Here is a 24,245-nt window from a genome sequence, read left to right on the forward strand (position 1 = left end):
CCTGTTCTCTCTCTCTGTTCACGCTCTCTCTGCTCTCTCGCTCTGTTCTCTCGCTCTGTTCTCTCTCCTTTCTCTCTCCTTTCTCTCATTTCTTTCTCTTCTTTCTCTCTCCATTCTCTCTCTGTTCTCTCTCTGTTCTCTCTCTGTTCTCTCTCTGTTCTCTCTCTCCTTTCTCTCTCGGTTCTTTCTCTGTTCTCTCTCTGTTCTCTCTCCTTTCTCTCTCTGTTCTCTCTCCTTTCTCGCCAGAAGCAGTGGTATTGCCAGGAAATTAGAGGAGTCTTCTTTCATGTCAATTGATTGCCTAGATCCGAACTATGTAGTTGATTGTTAATGTTCTATAGGTCACTGTCCTCACATACTGTATATACACCGCCTGACCCCATAACCACACACCCTCCCCCTGACCCCATGACCACACACCCTCCCCCTGACCCCATAACCACACACCCTCCTCTCTGACCCCACTACCACACACACCCTCCCCCTGACCCCATAACCACACACCCTCCCCCTGACCCCATAACAACACACCCTCTGTCTGACCCCATAACAACAAACCCTTCGTCTGACCCCATAACCACACATCATCTGTCTGACCCCATAACAACACACCCCCCTCCCCCCTGACCCCATAACCACACACCCTCTCCCTGACCCCACTACCACACACACCCTCCCCCTGACCCCACTACCACACACCCTCCGTCTGACCCCATAACAACACACCCTCTGTCTATCCCCAGGATGGGCTCCAGATGGGTGTCTCAAACACACACACACACACACACACACACACACACACACCCTGCCCCTAACCCCACACCTCTCTCTCTATCCCCAGGACGTCTTAATGATGGGAGAGGAATTGATCTCGGAGCCGTATTACTGTCAGTTGGAGGCAGAGACGTGCAGAGTGTTCTCGGAGCAGTTGGGTCGTTTCTCTCTGGTGGGAGAATCTCTAAACATGTCCGCAGCTAAGCGTCTCCGCCTGGTGCTCTTCTCTGACGCATACTGCTCTACCCTAGAGTATAACATCAGAGTCTACTGCATGGATGATACACAAGATGTCTTCAAGGTAAGGAACCTACATACACACACACCTTTAGAACCACACAGAGGTGTTGTTTCATCCACACACCTTTAGAACCACACAGAGGTGTTGTTTAGTCCACACACCTTTAGAACCACACAGAGGTGTTGTTTAGTCCACACACCTTTAGAACCCCACAGAGGTGTTGTTTCATCCACACACCTTTAGAACCACACAGATGTGTTGTTTAGTCCACACACCTTTAGAACCACACAGAGGTGTTGTTTCATCCACACACCTTTAGAACCCCACAGAGGTGTTGTTTCATCCACACGCCTTTAGAACCCCACAGAGGTGTTGTTTAGTCCACACACCTTTAGAACCCCACAGAGGTGTTGTTTAGTCCACACACCTTTAGAACCCCACAGAGGTGTTGTTTAGTCCACACACCTTTAGAACCCCACAGAGGTGTTGTTTCATCCACACACCTTTAGAACCCCACAGAGGTGTTGTTTAGTCCACACACCTTTAGAACCCCACAGAGGTGTTGTTTAGTCCACACACCTTTAGAACCCCACAGAGGTGTTGTTTCATCCACACACCTTTAGAACCCCACAGAGGTGTTGTTTAGTTCACACACCTTTAGAACCACACAGAGGTGTTGTTTCATCCTGTCTATTAAAGTGGATACGTTGAAAGGCTGATTAGACATCCTGACGGAAATGTGCCTCCCGGACGCTTGAATGATCTAGGGTCTGTCTATCTGTCTGTCTGTCTGTCTGTCTGTCTGTCTGTCTGTCTGTCTGTCTGTCTGTCTGTCTGTCTGTCTGTCTGTCTGTCCCCCTCCATGGGCCCTTGTCAAAAGCAGTGCACTACATATGAAATAGGGTGGCTTTTGGGACGACCAATGAGTGTTCTGAGTGGTTCATGTATCTGCTAAATGAACGTCTCTCTTTGTAACGAATGATGGAGCTGTGTGATGTCTGGATTACCAAACAACAGCACTACGTTTTAATCCACCCTGTAAAAACTACAACTCCCTAGATAGGCTGTGGCTTACCACTGCAACGAGATAATGAGAGAGATGGAGAGGCTAGTGCACTTTGGGGCCAGGGGGAGAGGGGGAGAGTGGGCCAGGGGAAGATGGAGAGAGGGGGAGAGGGGGAGAGGGGGAGAGTGGGAGAGGGGGAGAGTGGGCGAGGGGGCCAGGGGAAGAGGGGGAGAATGGGCCAGGGGTGAGAGAGGGAGAGGGGGCCAGGGGGAGAGGGGGTCTCCAATACAATGAATGAACTACAGGACAAAATACAAACCCTCCAACACCTGTAGTGTTGATGGTATCCTAAATTAAATGATAAAATATACAAACCACAAATTCCAGTTGGCTATCATCCACGGCTCTGGCATCTTCCCCAATATTTGAAACCAAGGACTGTTCACTCCAATCGACAAAAGTGGAGACAAATTTGACCCCAATAACTGCCGTGGGATATGTCAACAGCAACCTTGGGGAAATTCTCTGCATTATCATTAACAGCAGACTCATACATTTCCTCAGTGAAAACAATGTATTGAGCCAATTTAATTTTTTTTTTTTTACCAAAATACCATACGACAGACCACGTACTCACCCTGCACACCCTAATTGACAAAGAAGCAAACCAAAACAAAGGCAAAGTCTTCTAATGCTTTGTTGATTATTTAACTTAATATGGCTGCAGGGGCAGTATTGAGTAGCTTGGATGAAAAGGTGCCCATTGTAAACGGCCTGGTCCTCAGTCTCAGTTGCTAATATATGCATATTATTATTAGTATTGGATAGAAAACACTCTAAAGTTTCCAAAACTGTCAAAATATTGTTTTGTGATTATAACAGAACTGATATTGCAGGTGAAACCCTGTGGAAAATCAAAACAGGAAGTGGCCTCTATTTTGAATCTCCATGTTCCATAGCCTCCCTTTTCTGGATTTAAAGGGATATGAACCAGATTATTTTTCCTATCGCTTCCTCAAGGTGTCAACAGTCTTCAGTCTTCAGACACAGACATTTCCCTCTCCTACTGTGAAAGACATTTGCGGTTGATATATTATCGATTATGTATTTTAAAAACAACCTGAGGATTGATTATAAAAAACGTTTGACATGTTTCTGTGGACATTATGGAAACTATTTGGAATCTGCTATGCAAATTGATGGAAAGTGGTGTTGGGGAAAAACATACGACATTATAAAATCCATGTACACAAACAACAACTGTACGGTTAAAACAGGCCTGTAGTGTGAGACAGGGATGCAGTTTGAGCCCCACCCTCTTCAACGTATATATCAACGAATTGGCGAATGCACTATAACAGTCTGCAGCATCCGGCCTCACCTTCCTCACCCTACTAGAATCTGAAGTCAAATGACAACTTTTTTCTGAATCTGGTGCTTCTGTCCCCAACCAAGGAGCCTACAGCATCACCTAGATATTCTGCACAGATTCTGTCAGACCTGGGCCCTAAATCTCAGTAAGACCAAAATAATGGTGTTCAAGAAAGGTCCAGTTCCCAGGACCACAAATACAAAGAGCACACAAAAAACTATACGTACCTCGGCCTAAACATCAGCGCCACAGGTAACTTCCACAAAGCTGTGAACAATCTGAGAGACAAGGCAACGCCATCAAAAGGAAAATAACATTTGACAATACCGATTAGGTGTCACGACTTCGGCTGAGGTCGGCTCCTCTCCTTGTTCGGGTGGTGTTCGGCGGTCGACGTCACCACCGATCCATGTTTCCTTTTTCCTTTTGTTTTGTCTTGATTACGCTGATTACTGATTTCAATTCCCTTATTATGTTCCTTATTTACCCTCTCGTCGACCTTTCTGTTTTGTCCGTGATTGTTTTGTGCTACCGTGTGTGTTGGAGGGTTTTCTCTATACGTTATGTTTCCTTGTTGGAGATATTCCGGTTTTTAATATTTTGAGTGTGTCCTGCGCCTGACTCAGACAACGAACCTAGCATTTTATCACATTAGGATCTGGCTAAAAATACTTGAATCAATTATAGAACCCATTGCCCTTCATAGTTTTGAGGTCTGGGGTCCGCTCACCAACCAAGAATTCACAAAATGGGACAAATACCAAATCCATAACAAAACCATCACCTACAGAGAAATTGTCCTGGAGCCGAGTCCCCTAAGCAAGCTGGTCCTGGGGCTCTGTTCATAAACACAAACACACCCCACAGGACAGCAGCACAATTAGACCCAAGCAAATCAACTATTTCCACATAATATGACATTTGAAATGTCTTGTGGAACTTCTGTGAGTGTAATGTTTACTGTTGCTTTTTATTGTTTATTTCACTTTTGTTTATTATCTATTTCACTTGCTTTGGCAATGTTAACATATATTTCCCTTGCCAATAAAGCCCCTTAAATTGAAATTGAATTGAATTGAGAGAGAGGAGAGGAGAAAAGAGGAGGGGGTGGGGAGTGGATGGGAGAGTAGGGGAAAGCAGGAAAAGAGGGTAGAGGAGAGGAGAGGAGAGGAGAGGAGAGGAGAGGAGAGGAGAGGGGAAGAGAATGGAGAAAGAGAGGAGAATGAGGGGATGAGAGGAGAGGAGAGGAGAGGAGAGGAGAGGAGAGGAGAGGAGAGGAGAGGAGAGGAGAGGAGAGGAGAGGAGAGGAGAGGGGAAGAGAATGGAGAAAGAGAGGAGAATGAGGGGATGAGAGGAGAGGAGAGGAGAGGAGAGGAGAGGAGAGGAGAGGAGAGGAGAGGAGAGGAGAGGAGAGGAGAGGAGAGGGGAAGAGAATGGAGAAAGAGAGGAGAATGAGGGGATGAGAGGAGAGGTAAGGGGAGGAGAGGACAGGTAAGGGGGGAGAATGGGAAAGAGGAGAATGAGGGGATGAGAGGAGAGGAGAGGAGAGGAGAGGAGAGGAGAGGAGAGGAGAGGAGAGGAGAGGAGAGGAGAGGAGAGGAGAGGAGAGGAGAGGAGAGGAGAGGAGAGAGCAGGGGGGTAGAGTGTAGGGGTGTGCTGAGACAAAACCAGTATCATCTGGATACAATTATGATCAGAGTATTTTTTTATAATGATCCCTGATCAGAAAAACACATTTTTCTGTAGCCAGCGTGCATCTTTCTCAAGGCAGTCAGTCATGGGAGGTTCTATCTATGTACAGATTCTCACTCACCCCTTTAGATGTGTGTGTATTAGGAAGTTATTGGGAAAATTGTCAGATGACTTGTTAGATATTACTGCACTGTTGGGAACTAGAAGCACAAGCATTTTGCTACACTCACATTAACATCTGCTAACCATGTGTATGTGACCAATAACATCTGCTAACCATGTGACCAATAACATCTGCTAACCATGTGACCAATAACATCTGCCAACCATGTGTATGTGACCAATAACATTTGATTTGATTTGATATGTGGTCTAAATAACTCGATTGGCTAGTTTGCCTGTCTGTAAAGAAAAGGTTGGGCTTTATATCGATCCTCCTGCTCTGATTGGATCATTTAGATTGCTCCTATGATAAGTCACATGGTGGGGACGTTTGCTATCAAGCTGTGTGAATGAGCATAATATCTAACAAGTTGGGGGGAAAAAATGTAAACGCTAATGCACATTCTGACTGAGTGACAGCAAACGCGGCTGCCCACTGCGAGTCAAGGAGATACGCAGGCACACACCCCTCCGCACGCTGCTCCTAATCCTCAGACAATGTAAATAAACAACACTATTGATGCAGTATTAAACAACACTATTGATACAGGATAAAACAACATTATTGATTCAGGATCGAACAACATTATTGATTGACCAACCCACTGCAACAAACCATACTCTTTTCACACTACTGAGCTGAGCTGAGCCAAAGCCAAACTGTGAGCTGCACTGGCCTGGTATTGCAGCCATCATATTTGCTGGAACAAACAATGTTTTAATTGGTCTTCTGTTAGGGAATGTCACAAAGAACAGAGGATTCAATAGAGAATGAGGTTATGATTTACTGCCGTGAAACAGATTCGTCTCCCAGAGATGTAAACTCCTGCATTTGTCATCTGTAAACTGGCATCTCAATTCACAACCTGACCTGGAGCGTGAGCTCAATTCTCCCCTCCCTCCTCCTCTGCTCTCTGATTGGCTCATTTCAGACAGACCTCCCCCACTTCCCTCATCTACATCCCTCCTCTTCTCCCTCCTACCTCTGCTCTCTGATTGGCTCATTTCAGACAGACCTCCCACACTTCCCTCATCCGTCCTCTTCTCCCTCCTCTTCCTCTGCTCTCTGATTGGCTCATTTCAGACAGACCTCCCCCACTTTCCTCTCCTCCACCTTCCTCCTTCCTTGTTCATGGCTAGAGTTCTACAGCCCTCCGCAGAAATCAGCGACCCCTTCTGAGAGCAGGTCATACACTCCACCAGACTGAAGAGGAGGAAGAGGAGGGAGGCAGAGGAGGAGTCAATGATGGGAGAGAAGGATCACAGGGGTCCTCTGGTAGAGAGCTGAGAGAGAGAGAATCTCCTTTTAATTTACAAATTAAGTTTTTCAAATTAAATCTTAACAGGCTACTCAGAGGCAGTCTCTGAGGGAGGGAGGCTGGCATTACTGCCTGGTTATCCCCTCCGTGTGGAGCGAGGGAAGGGAGGAAGAGAAAGAGTGAGAGAGAGAGAGAGAGAGAGAGAGAGAGAAACGTCAGGGAAGAGAGTGATGGGGAACCTCATGGTGCGTGGCAGTCGAGCGAAACCACCATCAGGACAAAATTAGCCACACACACACACACACACACACACACACACACACACACACACACACACACACACACACACACACACACACACACACACACACACACACACACACACACACCCCCCCCCCCCCCCCCCCCAACAGGGCCTGTGTCAGCCAGCAGAGACCTTCCCCACAAACACACAGCGTTTCTCATCTCCCAGTTAGGACTGTTATTGTCTTTGATGCAGAGAGTGTGATACTGAGTGTGCTGTGTCTCTTGGGGGAGTTGCGATGACATTTCCCTGTGATGCTCTGCGTATGTGATCCAGCTGTATGTTAGCCAGACAGCCCCTATCGGGACCAATTAAGTTAATATTTAATGTGTCCGCCATCCTCTATTGGACCTCGCCAGGGCTGGCGGTAAGCTGACTGGCTCGCTGCACACCGGATAACGTCTGTTGGTCGAGTGTGTGTGTGTGTGTGTGTGTGTGTGTGTGTGTGTGTGTGTGTGTGTGTGTGTGTGTGTGTGTGTGTGTGTGTGTGTGTGTGTGTGTGCGTGCGTGCGTGCGTGCGTGCGTGTGTGAAAACTTGCATCAGCTGAAAGAAAAAACAAATAGCTTTTCAGGGAGGGAGACCTGAGGGAGACTGTGGTTATTACCCTGAGGGAGACTGTGGTTATTAACCTGAGGGAGACTGTGGTTATTAACCTGAGGGAGACTGTGGTTATTAACCTGAGGGTGACTGTGGTTATTAACCTGAGGGAGACTGTGGTTATTACCCTGAGGGAGACTGTGGTTATTAACCTGAGGGAGACTGTGGTTATTAACCTGAGGGAGACTGTGGTTATTAACCTGAGGGAGACAGTGGTTATTAACCTGAGGGAGACTGTGGTTATTAACCTGAGGGAGACTGTGGTTATTAACCTGAGGGAGACTGTGGTTATTAACCTGAGGGAGACTGTGGTTATTACCCTGAGGGAGACTGTGGTTATTAACCTGAGGGAGACTGTGGTTATTAACTAGAGGGAGACTGTGGTTATTAACCTGAGGGAGACTGTGGTTATTAACTGGAGGGAGACTGTGGTTATTAACTGGAGGGAGACTGTGGTTATTAACCTGAGGGAGACAGTGGTTATTAACCTGAGGGAGACAGTGGTTATTACCCTGAGGGAGACTGTGGTTATTAACCTGAGGGAGACTGTGGTTATTAACCTGAGGGAGACTGTGGTTATTAACCTGAGGGAGACAGTGGTTATTACCCTGAGGGAGACTGTGGTTATTAACCTGAGGGAGACTGTGGTTATTAACCTGAGGGAGACAGTGGTTATTAACCTGAGGGAGACTGTGGTTATTAACCTGAGGGAGACTGTGGTTATTAACCGGAGGGAGACTGTGGTTATTAACTGGAGGGAGACTGTGGTTATTAACCTGAGGGAGACAGTGGTTATTAACCTGAGGGAGACAGTGGTTATTACCCTGAGGGAGACTGTGGTTATTAACCTGAGGGAGACTGTGGTTATTAACCTGAGGGAGACTGTGGTTATTAACCTGAGGGAGACAGTGGTTATTACCCTGAGGGAGACTGTGGTTATTAACCTGAGGGAGACTGTGGTTATTAACCTGAGGGAGACAGTTGTTATTAACCTGAGGGAGACTGTGGTTATTAACCTGAGGGAGACTGTGGTTATTAACCTGAGGGAGACTGTGGTTATTAACCTGAGGGAGACTGTGGTTATTAACCTGAGGGAGACTGTGGTTATTACCCTGAGGGAGACTGTGGTTATTAACCTGAGGGAGACTGTGGTTATTAACCTGAGGGAGACTGTGGTTATTAACCTGAGGGAGACTGTGGTTATTAACCTGAGGGAGACTGTGGTTATTACCCTGAGGGAGACTGTGGTTATTACCCTGAGGGAGACAGTGGTTATTACCCTGAGGGAGACTGTGGTTATTAACCTGAGGGAGACTGTGGTTATTAACCTGAGGGAGACTGTGGTTATTAACCTGAGGGAGACAGTGGTTATTACCCTGAGGGAGACTGTGGTTATTAACCTGAGGGAGACTGTGGTTATTAACCTGAGGGAGACAGTGGTTATTAACCTGAGGGAGACTGTGGTTATTAACCTGAGGGAGACTGTGGTTATTAACCGGAGGGAGACTGTGGTTATTAACTGGAGGGAGACTGTGGTTATTAACCTGAGGGAGACAGTGGTTATTAACCTGAGGGAGACAGTGGTTATTACCCTGAGGGAGACTGTGGTTATTAACCTGAGGGAGACTGTGGTTATTAACCTGAGGGAGACTGTGGTTATTAACCTGAGGGAGACAGTGGTTATTACCCTGAGGGAGACTGTGGTTATTAACCTGAGGGAGACTGTGGTTATTAACCTGAGGGAGACAGTTGTTATTAACCTGAGGGAGACTGTGGTTATTAACCTGAGGGAGACTGTGGTTATTAACCTGAGGGAGACTGTGGTTATTAACCTGAGGGAGACTGTGGTTATTAACCTGAGGGAGACTGTGGTTATTACCCTGAGGGAGACTGTGGTTATTAACCTGAGGGAGACTGTGGTTATTAACCTGAGGGAGACTGTGGTTATTAACCTGAGGGAGACTGTGGTTATTAACCTGAGGGAGACTGTGGTTATTACCCTGAGGGAGACTGTGGTTATTACCCTGAGGGAGACTGTGGTTATTAACCTGAGGGAGACTGTGGTTATTAACCTGAGGGAGACTGTGGTTATTAACCTGAGGGAGACTGTGGTTATTACCCTGAGGGAGACTGTGGTTATGACCCTGAGGGAGACTGTGGTTATTAACCTGAGGGAGATTGTGGTTATTAACCTGAGGGAGACTGTGGTTATTAACCTGAGGGAGACAGTGGTTATTAACCTGAGGGAGACAGTGGTTATTAACCTGAGGGAGACAGTGGTTATTAACCTGAGGGAGACTGTGGTTATTAACCTGAGGGAGACAGTGGTTATTAACCTGAGGGAGACTGTGGTTATTAACCTGAGGGAGACAGTGGTTATTAACCTGAGGGAGACAGTGGTTATTAACCTGAGGGAGACAGTGGTTATAAACCTGAGGGAGACAGTGGTTATTAACCTGAGGGAGACTGTGGTTATTAACCTGAGGGAGACAGTGGTTATTAACCTGAGGGAGACTGTGGTTATTAACCTGAGGGAGACTGTGGTTATTAACCTGAGGGAGACAGTGGTTATTAACCTGAGGGAGACTGTGGTTATTAACCTGAGGGAGACAGTGGTTATTAACCTGAGGGAGACAGTGGTTATTAACCTGAGGGAGACAGTGGTTATTAACCTGAGGGAGACAGTGGTTATTAACCTGAGGGAGACTGTGGTTATTAACCTGAGGGAGACAGTGGTTATTAACCTGAGGGAGACTGTGGTTATTAACCTGAGGGAGACTGTGGTTATTAACCTGAGGGAGACTGTGGTTATTAACCTGAGGGAGACTGTGGTTATTAACCTGAGGGAGACTGTGGTTATTAACCTGAGGGAGACTGTGGTTATTAACCTGAGGGATACTGTGGTTATTAACCTGAGGGAGACTGTGGTTATTAACCTGAGGGAGACTGTGGTTATTAACCTGGGGGAGACTGTGGTTATTAACCTGAGGGAGACTGTGGTTATTAACCTGAGGGAGACTGTGGTTATTAACCTGAGGGAGACTGTGGTTATTAACCTGAAGGAGACTGTGGTTATTAACCTGAGGGAGACTGTGGTTATTAACCTGAGGGAGACTGTGGTTATTAACCTGAGGGAGACTGTGGTTATTAACCTGAGGGAGACTGTGGTTATTAACCTGAGGGAGACTGTGGTTATTAACCTGAGGGAGACTGTAGTTATTAACCTGAGGGAGACTGTGGTTATTAACCTGAGGGAGACTGTGGTTATTAACCTGAGGGAGACTGTGGTTATTAACCTGAGGGAGACTGTGGTTATTAACCTGAAGGAGACTGTGGTTATTAACCTGAGGGAGACTGTGGTTATTAACCTGAGGGAGACTGTGGTTATTAACCTGAGGGAGACTGTGGTTATTAACCTGAGGGAGACTGTGGTTATTAACCTGAGGGAGACTGTGGTTATTAACCTGAGGGAGACTGTGGTTATTAACCTGAGGGAGACTGTGGTTATTAACCTGAGGGAGACAGTGGTTATTACCCTGAGGGAGACTGTAGTTATTAACTGGAGGGAGACTGTGGTTATTAACCTGAGGGAGACTGGTTATTACCCTGAGGGAGACTGTGGTTATTACCCTGAGGGAGACTGTGGTTATTAACCTGAGGGAGACTGTGGTTATTAACCTGAGGGAGACTCTGGTTATTACCCTGAGGGAGACTGTGGTTATTACCCTGAGGGAGACTGTGGTTATTAACCTGAGGGAGACTGTGGTTATTAACCTGAGGGAGACTGTGGTTATTAACCTGAGGGAGACAGTGGTTATTAACCTGAGGGAGACTGTGGTTATTAACCTGAGGGAGACTGTGGTTATTAACCTGAGGGAGACTGTGGTTATTAACCTGAGGGAGACTGTGGTTATTAACCTGAGGGAGACTGTGGTTATTAACCTGAGGGAGACAGTGGTTATTAACCTGAGGGAGACTGTAGTTATTAACCTGAGGGAGACAGTGGTTATTACCCTGAGCGAGACTGTAGTTATTAACTGGAGGGAGACTGTGGTTATTAACCTGAGGGAGACAGTGGTTATTAACCTGAGGGAGACTGTGGTTATTAACCTGAGGGAGACAGTGGTTATTAACCTGAGGGAGACTGTGGTTATTAACCTGAGGGAGACTGTGGTTATTAACCTGAGGGAGACTGTGGTTATTAACCTGAGGGAGACTGTGGTTATTAACCTGAGGGAGACTGTGGTTATTAACCTGAGGGAGACTGTGGTTATTAACCTGAGGGAGACAGTGGTTATTAACCTGAGGGAGACTGTAGTTATTAACCTGAGGGAGACAGTGGTTATTACCCTGAGGGAGACTGTAGTTATTAACTGGAGGGAGACTGTGGTTATTAACCTGAGGGAGACAGTGGTTATTAACCTGAGGGAGACTGTGGTTATTAACCTGAGGGAGACAGTGGTTATTAACCTGAGGGAGACTGTGGTTATTACCCTGAGGGAGACTGTGGTTATTAACCTGAGGGAGACAGTGGTTATTAACCTGAGGGAGACTGTAGTTATTAACCTGAGGGAGACTGTGGTTATTACCCTGAGGGAGACTGTAGTTATTAACTGGAGGGAGACTGTGGTTATTAACCTGAGGGAGACAGTAGTTATTAACTGGAGGGAGACTGTGGTTATTAACCTGAGGGAGACTGTAGTTATTAACTGGAGGGAGACTGTGGTTATTAACCTGAGGGAGACTGTGGTTATTAACCTGAGGGAGACTGTAGTTATTAACTGGAGGGAGACTGTGGTTATTAACCTGAGGGAGACTGTAGTTATTAACTGGAGGGAGACTGTGGTTATTAACCTGAGGGAGACTGTAGTTATTAACTGGAGGGAGACTGTGGTTATTAACCTGAGGGAGACTGTGGTTATTAACCTGAGGGAGACTGTGGTTATTAACCTGAGGGAGACAGTGGTTATTAACCTGAGGGAGACTGTAGTTATTAACTGGAGGGAGACTGTGGTTATTAACCTGAGGGAGACTGTGGTTATTAACCTGAGGGAGACTGTGGTTATTAACCTGAGGGAGACTGTGGTTATTAACCTGAGGGAGACTGTGGTTATTAACCTGAGGGAGACTGTGGTTATTAACCTGAGGGAGACTGTGGTTATTAACCTGAGGGAGACTGTGGTTATTAACCTGAGGGAGACTGTGGTTATTAACCTGAGGGAGACTGTGGTTATTAACCTGAGGGAGACTGTGGTTATTAACCTGAGGGAGACAGTGGTTATTAACCTGAGGGAGACAGTGGTTATTAACCTGAGGGAGACTGTGGTTATTAACCTGAGGGAGAATGTGGTTATTAACCTGAGGGAGACTGTGGTTATTAACCTGAGGGAGACTGTGGTTATTAACCTGAGGGAGACTGTGGTTATTAACCTGAGGGAGACAGTGGTTATTAACCTGAGGGAGACTGTGGTTATTAACCTGAGGGAGACTGTGGTTATTAACCTGAGGGAGACTGTGGTTATTAACCTGAGGGAGACTGTGGTTATTAACCTGAGGGAGACTGTGGTTATTACCCTGAGGGAGACTGTGGTTATTAACCTGAGGGAGACTGTGGTTATTAACCTGAGGGAGACTGTGGTTATTAACCTGAGGGAGACTGTGGTTATTAACCTGAGGGAGACTGTGGTTATTAACCTGAGGGAGACTGTGGTTATTAACCTGAGGGAGACAGTGGTTATTAACCTGAGGGTGACTGTGGTTATTAACCTGAGGGAGACTGTGGTTATTACCCTGAGGGAGACTGTGGTTATTAACCTGAGGGAGACTGTGGTTATTAACCTGAGGGAGACTGTGGTTATTAACCTGAGGGTGACTGTGGTTATTAACCTGAGGGAGACTGTGTTTATTACCCTGAGGGAGACTGTGGTTATTAACCTGAGGGAGACTGTGGTTATTAACCTGAGGGAGACTGTGGTTATTAACCTGAGGGTGACTGTGGTTATTAACCTGAGGGAGACTGTGGTTATTACCCTGAGGGAGACTGTGGTTATTAACCTGAGGGAGACTGTGGTTATTAACCTGAGGGAGACTGTGGTTATTAACCTGAGGGTGACTGTGGTTATTAACCTGAGGGAGACTGTGGTTATTACCCTGAGGGAGACTGTGGTTATTAACCTGAGGGAGACTGGTTATTAACCTGAGGGAGACTGTGGTTATTAACCTGAGGGAGACTGTGGTTATTAACCTGAGGGAGACTGTGGTTATTAACCTGAGGGAGACTGTGGTTATTAACCTGAGGGAGACTGTGGTTATTAACCTGAGGGAGACTGTGGTTATTAACCTGAGGGAGACTGTGGTTATTAACCTGAGGGAGACTGTGGTTATTAACCTGAGGGAGACTGTGGTTATTAACCTGAGGGAGACTGTGGTTATTAACCTGAGGGAGACTGTGGTTATTAACCTGAGGGAGACTGTGGTTATTAACCTGAGGGAGACTGTGGTTATTACCCTGAGGGAGACAGTGGTTATTAACCTGAGGGAGACTGTGGTTATTAACCTGAGGGAGACTGTGGTTATTAACCTGAGGGAGACTGTGGTTATTAACCTGAGGGAGACTGGTTATTAACCTGAGGGAGACTGTGGTTATTAACCTGAGGGAGACTGTGGTTATTAACCTGAGGGAGACTGTGGTTATTAACCTGAGGGAGACTGTGGTTATTAACCTGAGGGAGACTGTGGTTATTAACCTGAGGGAGACAGTGGTTATTAACCTGAGGGAGACAGTGGTTATTAACCTGAGGGAGACTGTGGTTATTAACCTGAGGGAGACTGTGGTTATTAACCTGAGGGAGACTGTGGTTATTAACCTGAGGGAGACTGTGGTTATTAACCTGAGGGAGACTGTGGTTATTAACCTGAGGGAGACTGTGGTTATTAACCTGAGGGAGACTGTGGTTATTAACCTGAGGGAGACTGTGGTTATTAACCTTAGGGAGACAGTGGTTATTAACCTGAGGGAGACTGTGGTTATTAACCGGAGGGAGACTGTGGTTATTAACCTGAGGGAGACTGTGGTTATTAACCTGAGGGAGACTGTGGTTATTAACCTGAGGGAGACTGTGGTTATTAACCTGAGGGAGACTGTGGTTATTAACCTGAGGGAGACAGTGGTTATTAACCTGAGGGAGACTGTGGTTATTAACCTGAGGGAGACTGTGGTTATTAACCTGAGGGAGACTGTGGTTATTAACCTGAGGGAGACTGTGGTTATTAACCTGAGGGAGACTGTGGTTATTAACCTGAGGGAGACTGTGGTTATTAACCTGAGGGAGACTGTGGTTATTAACCTGAGGGAGACTGTGGTTATTAACCTGAGGGAGACTGTGGTTATTAACCTGAGGGAGACTGTGGTTATTACCCTGAGGGAGACTGTGGTTATTAACCTGAGGGAGACTGTGGTTATTAACTGGAGGGAGACTGTGGTTATTAACTGGAGGGAGACTGTGGTTATTAACCTGAGGGAGACAGTGGTTATTAACCTGAGGGAGACAGTGGTTATTACCCTGAGGGAGACTGTGGTTATTAACCTGAGGGAGACTGTGGTTATTAACCTGAGGGAGACTGTGGTTATTAACCTGAGGGAGACAGTGGTTATTACCCTGAGGGAGACTGTGGTTATTAACCTGAGGGAGACTGTGGTTATTAACCTGAGGGAGACTGTGGTTATTAACCTGAGGGAGACAGTGGTTATTACCCTGAGGGAGACTGTGGTTATTAACCTGAGGGAGACTGTGGTTATTAACCTGAGGGTGACTGTGGTTATTAACCTGAGGGAGACTGGTTATTAACCTGAGGGAGACTGTGGTTATTAACCTGAGGGAGACTGTGGTTATTAACCTGAGGGAGACTGTGGTTATTAACCTGAGGGAGACTGGTTATTAACCTGAGGGAGACTGTGGTTATTAACCTGAGGGAGACTGTGGTTATTAACCTGAGGGAGACTGTGGTTATTAACCTGAGGGAGACTGTGGTTATTAACCTGAGGGAGACTGGTTATTAACCTGAGGGAGACTGTAGTTATTAACTGGAGGGAGACTGTGGTTATTAACCTGAGGGAGACTGTGGTTATTAACCTGAGGGAGACTGTGGTTATTAACCTGAGGGAGACTGTGGTTATTAACCTGAGGGAGACTGTGGTTATTAACCTGAGGGAGACTGTGGTTATTAACCTGAGGGAGACTGTGGTTATTACCCTGAGGGAGACTGTGGTTATTAACCTGAGGGAGACTGTGGTTATTAACCTGAGGGAGACTGTGGTTATTAACCTGAGGGAGACTGTGGTTATTAACCTGAGGGAGACTGTGGTTATTAACCTGAGGGAGACTGTGGTTATTAACCTGAGGGAGACTGTGGTTATTACCCTGAGGGAGACTGTGGTTATTAACCTGAGGGAGACTGTGGTTATTAACCTGAGGGAGACTGTGGTTATTAACCTGAGGGAGACTGTGGTTATTAACCTGAGGGAGACTGTGGTTATTAACCTGAGGGAGACTGTGGTTATTAACCTGAGGGAGACTGTGGTTATTAACCTGAGGGAGACTGTGGTTATTAACCTGAGGGTGACTGTGGTTATTAACCTGAGGGAGACTGTGGTTATTACCCTGAGGGAGACTGTGGTTATTAACCTGAGGGAGACTGTGGTTATTAACCTGAGGGAGACTGTGGTTATTAACCTGAGGGTGACTGTGGTTATTAACCTGAGGGAGACTGTGGTTATTACCCTGAGGGAGACTGTGGTTATTAACCTGAGGGAGACTGTGGTTATTAACCTGAGTGAGACTGTGGTTATTACCCTGAGGGAGACTGTGGTTATTAACCTGAGGGAGACTGTGGTTATTAACCTGAGGGAGACAGTGGTTATTAACCTGAGGGAGACTGTAGTTATTAACCTGAGGGAGACAGTGGTTATTACCCTGAGGGAGACTGTAGTTATTAACTGGAGGGAGACTGTGGTTATTAACCTGAGGGAGACAGTGGTTATTAACCTGAGGGAGACTGTGGTTATTAACCTGAGGGAGACTGTAGTTATTAACCTGAGGGAGACAGTGGTTATTACCCTGAGGGAGACTGTAGTTATTAACTGGAGGGAGACTGTGGTTATTAACCTGAGGGAGACAGTGGTTATTAACCTGAGGGAGACTGTGGTTATTAACCTGAGGGAGACAGTGGTTATTAACCTGAGGGAGACTGTGGTTATTAACCTGAGGGAGACTGTGGTTATTAACCTGAGGGAGACAGTGGTTATTAACCTGAGGGAGACTGTAGTTATTAACCTGAGGGAGACAGTGGTTATTACCCTGAGGGAGACTGTAGTTATTAACTGGAGGGAGACTGTGGTTATTAACCTGAGGGAGACAGTAGTTATTAACTGGAGGGAGACTGTGGTTATTAACCTGAGGGAGACTGTAGTTATTAACTGGAGGGAGACTGTGGTTATTAACCCGAGGGAGACTGTGGTTATTAACCTGAGGGAGACTGTAGTTATTAACTGGAGGGAGACTGTGGTTATTAACCTGAGGGAGACTGTAGTTATTAACTGGAGGGAGACTGTGGTTATTAACCTGAGGGAGACTGTGGTTATTACCCTGAGGGAGACAGTGGTTATTAACCTGAGGGAGACTGTGGTTATTAACCTGAGGGAGACTGTGGTTATTAACCTGAGGGAGACTGTGGTTATTAACCTGAGGGAGACTGTGGTTATTAACCTGAGGGAGACTGTGGTTATTAACCTGAGGGAGACTGTGGTTATTAACCTGAGGGAGACTGTGGTTATTAACCTGAGGGAGACTGTGGTTATTAACCTGAGGGAGACTGTGGTTATTAACCTGAGGGAGACTGTTTTTATTACCCTGAGGGAGACTGTGGTTATTAACCTGAGGGAGACTGTGGTTATTAACCTGAGGGAGACTGTGGTTATTAACCTGAGGGAGACTGTGGTTATTAACCTGAGGGAGACTGTGGTTATTAACCTGAGGGAGACTGTGGTTATTAACCTGAGGGAGACTGTGGTTATTAACCTGAGGGAGACTGTGGTTATTAACCTGAGGGTGACTGTGGTTATTAACCTGAGGGAGACTGTGGTTATTACCCTGAGGGAGACTGTGGTTATTAACCTGAGGGTGACTGTGGTTATTAACCTGAGGGAGACTGTGGTTATTACCCTGAGGGAGACTGTGGTTATTAACCTGAGGGAGACTGTGGTTATTAACCTGAGGGAGACTGTGGTTATTAACCTGAGGGTGACTGTGGTTATTAACCTGAGGGAGACTGTGGTCATTAACCTGAGGGAGACTGTGGTTATTAACCTGAGGGAGACTGGTTATTAACCTGAGGGAGACTGTGGTTATTAACCTGAGGGAGACTGTGGTTATTAACCTGAGGGAGACTGTGGTTATTAACCTGAGGGAGACTGTGGTTATTAACCTGAGGGAGACTGTGGTTATTAACCTGAGGGAGACTGTGGTTATTAACCTGAGGGAGACTGTGGTTATTAACCTGAGGGAGACTGTGGTTATTAACCTGAGGGAGACAGTGGTTATTAACCTGAGGGAGACTGTGGTTATTAACCTGAGGTTGACTGTGGTTATTAACCTGAGGGAGACTGTGGTTATTAACCTGAGGGAGACTGTGGTTATTACCCTGAGGGAGACTGTGGTTATTAACCTGAGGGAGACTGTGGTTATTAACTGGAGGGAGACTGTGGTTATTAACTGGAGGGAGACTGTGGTTATTAACCTGAGGGAGACAGTGGTTATTAACCTGAGGGAGACAGTGGTTATTACCCTGAGGGAGACTGTGGTTATTAACCTGAGGGAGACTGTGGTTATTAACCTGAGGGAGACTGTGGTTATTAACCTGAGGGAGACTGTGGTTATTACCCTGAGGGAGACTGTGGTTATTAACCTGAGGGAGACTGTGGTTATTAACCTGAGGGAGACTGTGGTTATTAACCTGAGGGAGACAGTGGTTATTACCCTGAGGGAGACTGTGGTTATTAACCTGAGGGAGACTGTGGTTATTAACCTGAGGGTGACTGTGGTTATTAACCTGAGGGAGACTGGTTATTAACCTGAGGGAGACTGTGGTTATTAACCTGAGGGAGACTGTGGTTATTAACCTGAGGGAGACTGGTTATTAACCTGAAGGAGACAGTGGTTATTAACCTGAGGGAGACAGTGGTTATTAACCTGAGGGAGACAGTGGTTATTAACCTGAGGGAGCCTGTAGTTATTAACTTGAGGGTGACTGTGGTTATTAACCTGAGGGAGACTGGTTATTAACCTGAGGGAGACTGTGGTTATTAACCTGAGGGAGACTGTGGTTATTAACCTGAAGGAGACTGTGGTTATTAACCTGAGGGAGACTGTGGTTATTAACCTGAGGGAGACTGTGGTTATTCACCTGAGGGAGACTGTGGTTATTAACCTGAAGGAGACTGTGGTTATTAACCTGAGGGAGACAGTGGTTATTAACCTGAGGGAGCCTGTAGTTATTAACTTGAGGGTGACTGTGGTTATTAACCTGAGGGAGACTGGTTATTAACCTGAGGGAGACTGTGGTTATTAACCTGAGGGAGACTGTGGTTATTAACCTGAGGGAGACTGTGGTTATTAACCTGAGGGAGACTGTGGTTATTAACCTGAGGGAGACTGTGGTTATTAACCTGAGGGAGACTGTGGTTATTAACCTGAGGGAGACTGTGGTTATTAACCTGAAGGAGACTGTGGTTATTAACCTGAGGGAGACAGTGGTTATTAACCTGAGGGAGACTGTGGTTATTAACCTGAGGGAGCCTGTGGTTATTAACCTGAGGGAGCCTGTAGTTATTAACTTGAGGGTGACTGTGGTTATTAACCTGAGGGAGACTGGTTATTAACCTGAGGGAGACTGTGGTTATTAACCTGAGGGAGACTGTGGTTATTAACCTGAGGGAGACTGTGGTTATTAACCTGAGGGAGACTGTGGTTATTAACCTGAGGGAGCCTGTGGTTATTAACCTGAGGGAGACTGTAGTTATTAACTGGAGGGAGACTGTGGTTATTAACCTGAGGGAGACTGTGGTTATTAACCTGAGGGATACTGTGGTTATTAACCTGAGGGTGACTGTGGTTGTTAACCTGAGGGAGACTGTGGTTATTAACCTGAGGGAGACTGTGGTTATTAACCTGAGGGAGACTGTGGTTATTAACCTGAGGGAGACTGTGGTTATTAACCTGAGGGAGACTGTGGTTATTAACCTGAGGGAGACTGTGGTTATTAACCTGAGGGTGACTGTGGTTGTTAACCTGAGGGAGACTGGTTATTAACCTGAGGGAGACTGTGGTTATTAACCTGTGGCAGACTGTGGTTATTGTGTCTAACATTCAGCCATTCCAATATCTGGGTCAAACACTTGCCATACGACTCGCCAAAGTTTAGATTGTCACGTTGTTAGTTTATTGTTTAGTTAACCTTTCTAGGGGAACCCCTCGACAACATTCCGCTGAAAAGGCAGTGCGCGAAATTCAAAAATATTTCCTAGAAATATGTAACTTTCACACATTAAATGCCTTATGTCACGTTGATCGTTTTTAAGTTGACATCAGGGATTGTAACATACTCTGTTTCACGGAAACATGGCTCTCTCGGGATATGCTGTCGGATTCGGTACAGCCACCGAGATTCGTTGTGCGTCATGCCGACAGAAGGAAGAAGGGCGGGGGTGTTTTTTGTTTCATTAATTCATTCATTGTTTGATTAATGACTCATGGAGTAATTGTAACAACACACTGGAACTCAAGTCTTTTTGTTCACCTGACCTAGAATTCCTCACAATCAAATGCCGACCGTATTATCTCCCAAGAAAAGTATTGTAGGTTATTCTCACAGCCGTGTATATCCCACCTCAAGCAGACACCACAACGGCCCTCAAGGAATTTCAAAGGCCTGTATGAGAACTGGAAACCATATATCCTGAGGCTGCATTTATTGTTGCTGGGGATTTTAACAAAGCGAATTTGGGAACAAGGCTACCTAAATTCTATCAGCATATTGATTGTAGCATGGGCAATACACTGGATCACTGCTACTCTATATTCCGCAATGCATACAAGGCCCTCCCCCACCCTTCATTCGGGAAATCTGACCATGACTCCATTTTGCTCCCCCCTTCCTATAGGCAGAAACTCAAACAGGATGTAGCCGTGACAAGGTCTATTCAACGCTGGTCTGACCAATCGGAATCCACGTTTCAAGAGTGTTTTGATTACGCGGACTGGGACGTGTTCCCGGGTAGCCTCAGAGAATAATATTGAGTTATACGCTGATTCAGTGAATGAGTTTATAAGGAAGTGCATAGGAGATGTTGTACTTACTGTGACTATTAAAACGTACCCTAACCAGAAACCGTGGACGGATGGCGACATTCGCACAAAACTGAAAGCGCGAACCACCGCATTTAACCATGGAAAGATGACTGGGAATATGGCCGACTATAAACAGTGTAGTTATTCCCTCCGCAAAGCAATCAAACAAGTGAAATGTCAGTATAGAGACAAAGTGGAGACGCAATTCAACGGCTCACACACAATAAGTATGTGGCAGGGTCTACAGACAATCACGGCAAACAAAAAGATAACCAGCCACGTCACCCACACCGACGTCTTGCTTCTAGACAATCTAAACACCTTCTTTGCCAACTTTGAAGATAATACAGTGCCACCATTGTTCCTGTACCCAAGAAGTCAAAGGTAACTGAACTTAATGACTACGGTTGTGGCCCACTAACTATCCCAGTCTGCTGTCCACACATGCTTCAAGAGCGCCACCATTGTTCCTGTACCCAAGAAGGCAAAGGTAACTGAACTAAATTACTTCTGTTGTGGCCAACTAACAAAAACTGCTCTCCCCATCTCCTTCTCCGTGGCCGACGTGAGTTAAACATTTAAACATGTTAACCTTCGCAAGGCTGCTGGCCCAGACAACATCCCTAGTCGTGCCCTCAGAGCATGCGCAGACCAGCTGGCTGGTGTGTTTACGGACATTCAATCGCTCTCTATCCCAATCTGCTGTCCACACATGCTTCAAGAGGGCCACCATTGTTCCTGTACCCAAGAAGGCAAAGGTAACTGAACTAAATGACTGCTGCCCCGTAGCACTCACTTCTGTCATCATGAAGAGCTTTGAGAGACTAGTTAAGGATCATATCACCTCCACCATACCTGTTACCCTAGACCCACTCCAATTTGCTTACTGCCCCAATAGGTCCACAGACAATGTAATCGCCATCACACTGCACACTGCCCTATCCCAACCTGGACAAGAGGAATACCTATATAAGAATGCAATTCATTGACTACAGCTCAGCATTCAACACCACAGTAGCCCTCCAAACCATTCAGAAGGCGAGGTCAGTACAGGTGCATCAAAGCTGGGACCAAGAGACTGAAAAATAGCTTCTATCTCAAGGCCATCTGTACTGTTAAACAGCCATCACTAACACAGAGAGGCTGCTGTATGCAGACTTGAAATCATTAGCCACTTTAATAAATGGATCACTAGTCACTTTAATAATGTTTACATATCTTGCATTACTCATCTCATATGTATATACTGTCTTTCATACCATCTTAGCCTATGCAGCTCGGTCATTGCTCATCCATATATTTATATATTCTTATTCCTTTACTTACATTTGTGTGTATTAGGTAGTTGTTGGGAAATTGTTAGATATTGTTGCACTGTCAACTAGAAGCACAAGCATTTCGCTACACTCACATTAACATCTGCTAACCATGAGCCCAATGCATGTTGATTTGCTTCCTATTTACATTACATAACTGATGTTCCAGCTGTTTGGATTATACATTTGCAAAAAATATGGGGGCAAAACATTTTTTTTGCTTTGTCATTATGGGGTATTCTGATGTCATTATGGGGTATTCTGATGTCATTATGGGGTATTGTGTGTAGATTGACGAAAGAAAAAAAGACAATTTAATCAATTTTATAATAAGGCTGTAACGTAACAAAATGTGGAAAAATTCAAGAGGGTCTGAATACTTTCGGAATGCACAGTGCATAGCTGCCTGTAAATTACTGATACTTCATATTTACATAGCTGCCTATAAATTACTGATACTTCATATGTGCATAGCTGCCTGTAAATTACTGATACTTCATATTTACATAGCTGCCTATAAATTACGGATACTTCATATGTGCATTGCTGCAGTGTTGGAAAAAGTTCTCAAATGTCACACTTGAGTAAAAGTAAAGATACTTTAATAGAAAATTATTCAAGTAAAAGTGAAAGTCACCCAGTAAAATACTACTTGAGTAATAGTAAAAAATATTTGGATTTAAACGTACTAAAGTATCAAAAGTAAAAGTATAAACCATTTCAAAACACTAATATTAAGCAAACCAGACGGCACAATTATTTATTTTATTTTAAATTTTAAACGCCCCACCGCTCCACCGCTCCAACGCCCCACCGCTCCACCGCTCCAACGCTCCACCGCTCCACCGCGCCACCGCTCCACCGCTCCACCACTCCAACACCCCACCACCCCACCACTCCACCACTCCAACACCCCACCACCCCACCACTCCACCACTCCACCACCCCAACACTCCACCACTCCAACACTCCACCACTCCAACACCCCACCACCCCACCACCCCACCACCCCAACACTCCACCACTCCAACACTCCACCACTCCACCACTCCACCACTCCAACACTCAAACACCCCACCACCCCAACACCCCACCACCCCAACACTCCACCACTCCACCACTCCAACACTCCACCACTCAAACACCCCACCACCACCCCACCACCCCACCACCCAAACACTCCAACACTCAAACACCCCACCACCCCACCACTCCACCACTCCAACACTCCACCACTCCACCACTCCACCACTCCACCACCCCACCCCACCACTCCACCACCCCACCACTCTACCACTCCAACACTCCACCACCCCACCACTCCACCACCCCACCACTCCACCACTCAAACACCCCACCACCCCACCACTCCAACATCCCACCACCCCAACACTCCAACACTCCACCACCCCACCACTCCACCACTCCACCACTCCAACACTCCAACACCCCACCACTCCAACACTCCAACACCCCACCACTCCACCACTCCAACACTCCACCACTCCACCTCTCCAACACTCCAACACTCCAACACTGTCAAAATGTAACGAGTAGATAGGATAGAGAGATAAACCATAAGGTAGATACGGTTTTATCTCCCCATACTACTGTCAGGTAGATAGGATAGAGAGATAAATCATAAGGTAGATGGGATAGAGAGATAAAACCTCTCTATCGGTTTTATCTCCCCATACTACTGTAAGGTAGATAGGATAGAGAGATAAAACCATAAGGTAGATACGGTTTTATCTCCCCATACTACTGTAAGGTAGATAGGATAGAGAGATAAAACAATGTAGACGGATGAATGGCACAACGATGGGGCACAGCATCTCATCACGTTATCTACATTTTACAGTTTAGTCTCTTATCCACAGAGACTTACAGTTAGTATATTCATCTTAAGATAGCTAGGTGGGACAGCCACATATCACAGTAGTTAGTATATTCAGATAGCTAGGTGAGACAACCACATATCACAGTAGTTAGTATATTCAGATAGTTAGGTGGGACAACCACATATCACAGTAGTTAGTATGTTCATCTTCGGATAGCTAGGTGAGACAACCACATATTACAGTAGTTAGTATATTCAGATAGTTAGGTGGGACAACC

The 24,245-nt window shown here is 45.9% G+C and overlaps 1 protein-coding gene across 1 annotated transcript in view; it reads left to right on the top strand.

Moving 5' to 3' along the window:
• The window catches only part of LOC118945988 (netrin receptor UNC5A-like), a 149,144-nt gene that overhangs the window by 86,421 nt on the left and 38,478 nt on the right, over positions 1-24,245 (top strand). Inside the window, exon 8 of the mRNA XM_036969654.1 lies at positions 842-1,075. Coding sequence (XP_036825549.1) covers positions 842-1,075 — 234 coding nt within the window. The remainder of the gene's footprint in view (positions 1-841; positions 1,076-24,245) is intronic.

This window comes from Oncorhynchus mykiss, chromosome 31, assembly GCF_013265735.2.
Source record: "Oncorhynchus mykiss isolate Arlee chromosome 31, USDA_OmykA_1.1, whole genome shotgun sequence".
Lineage (NCBI taxonomy): Eukaryota > Metazoa > Chordata > Actinopteri > Salmoniformes > Salmonidae > Oncorhynchus > Oncorhynchus mykiss.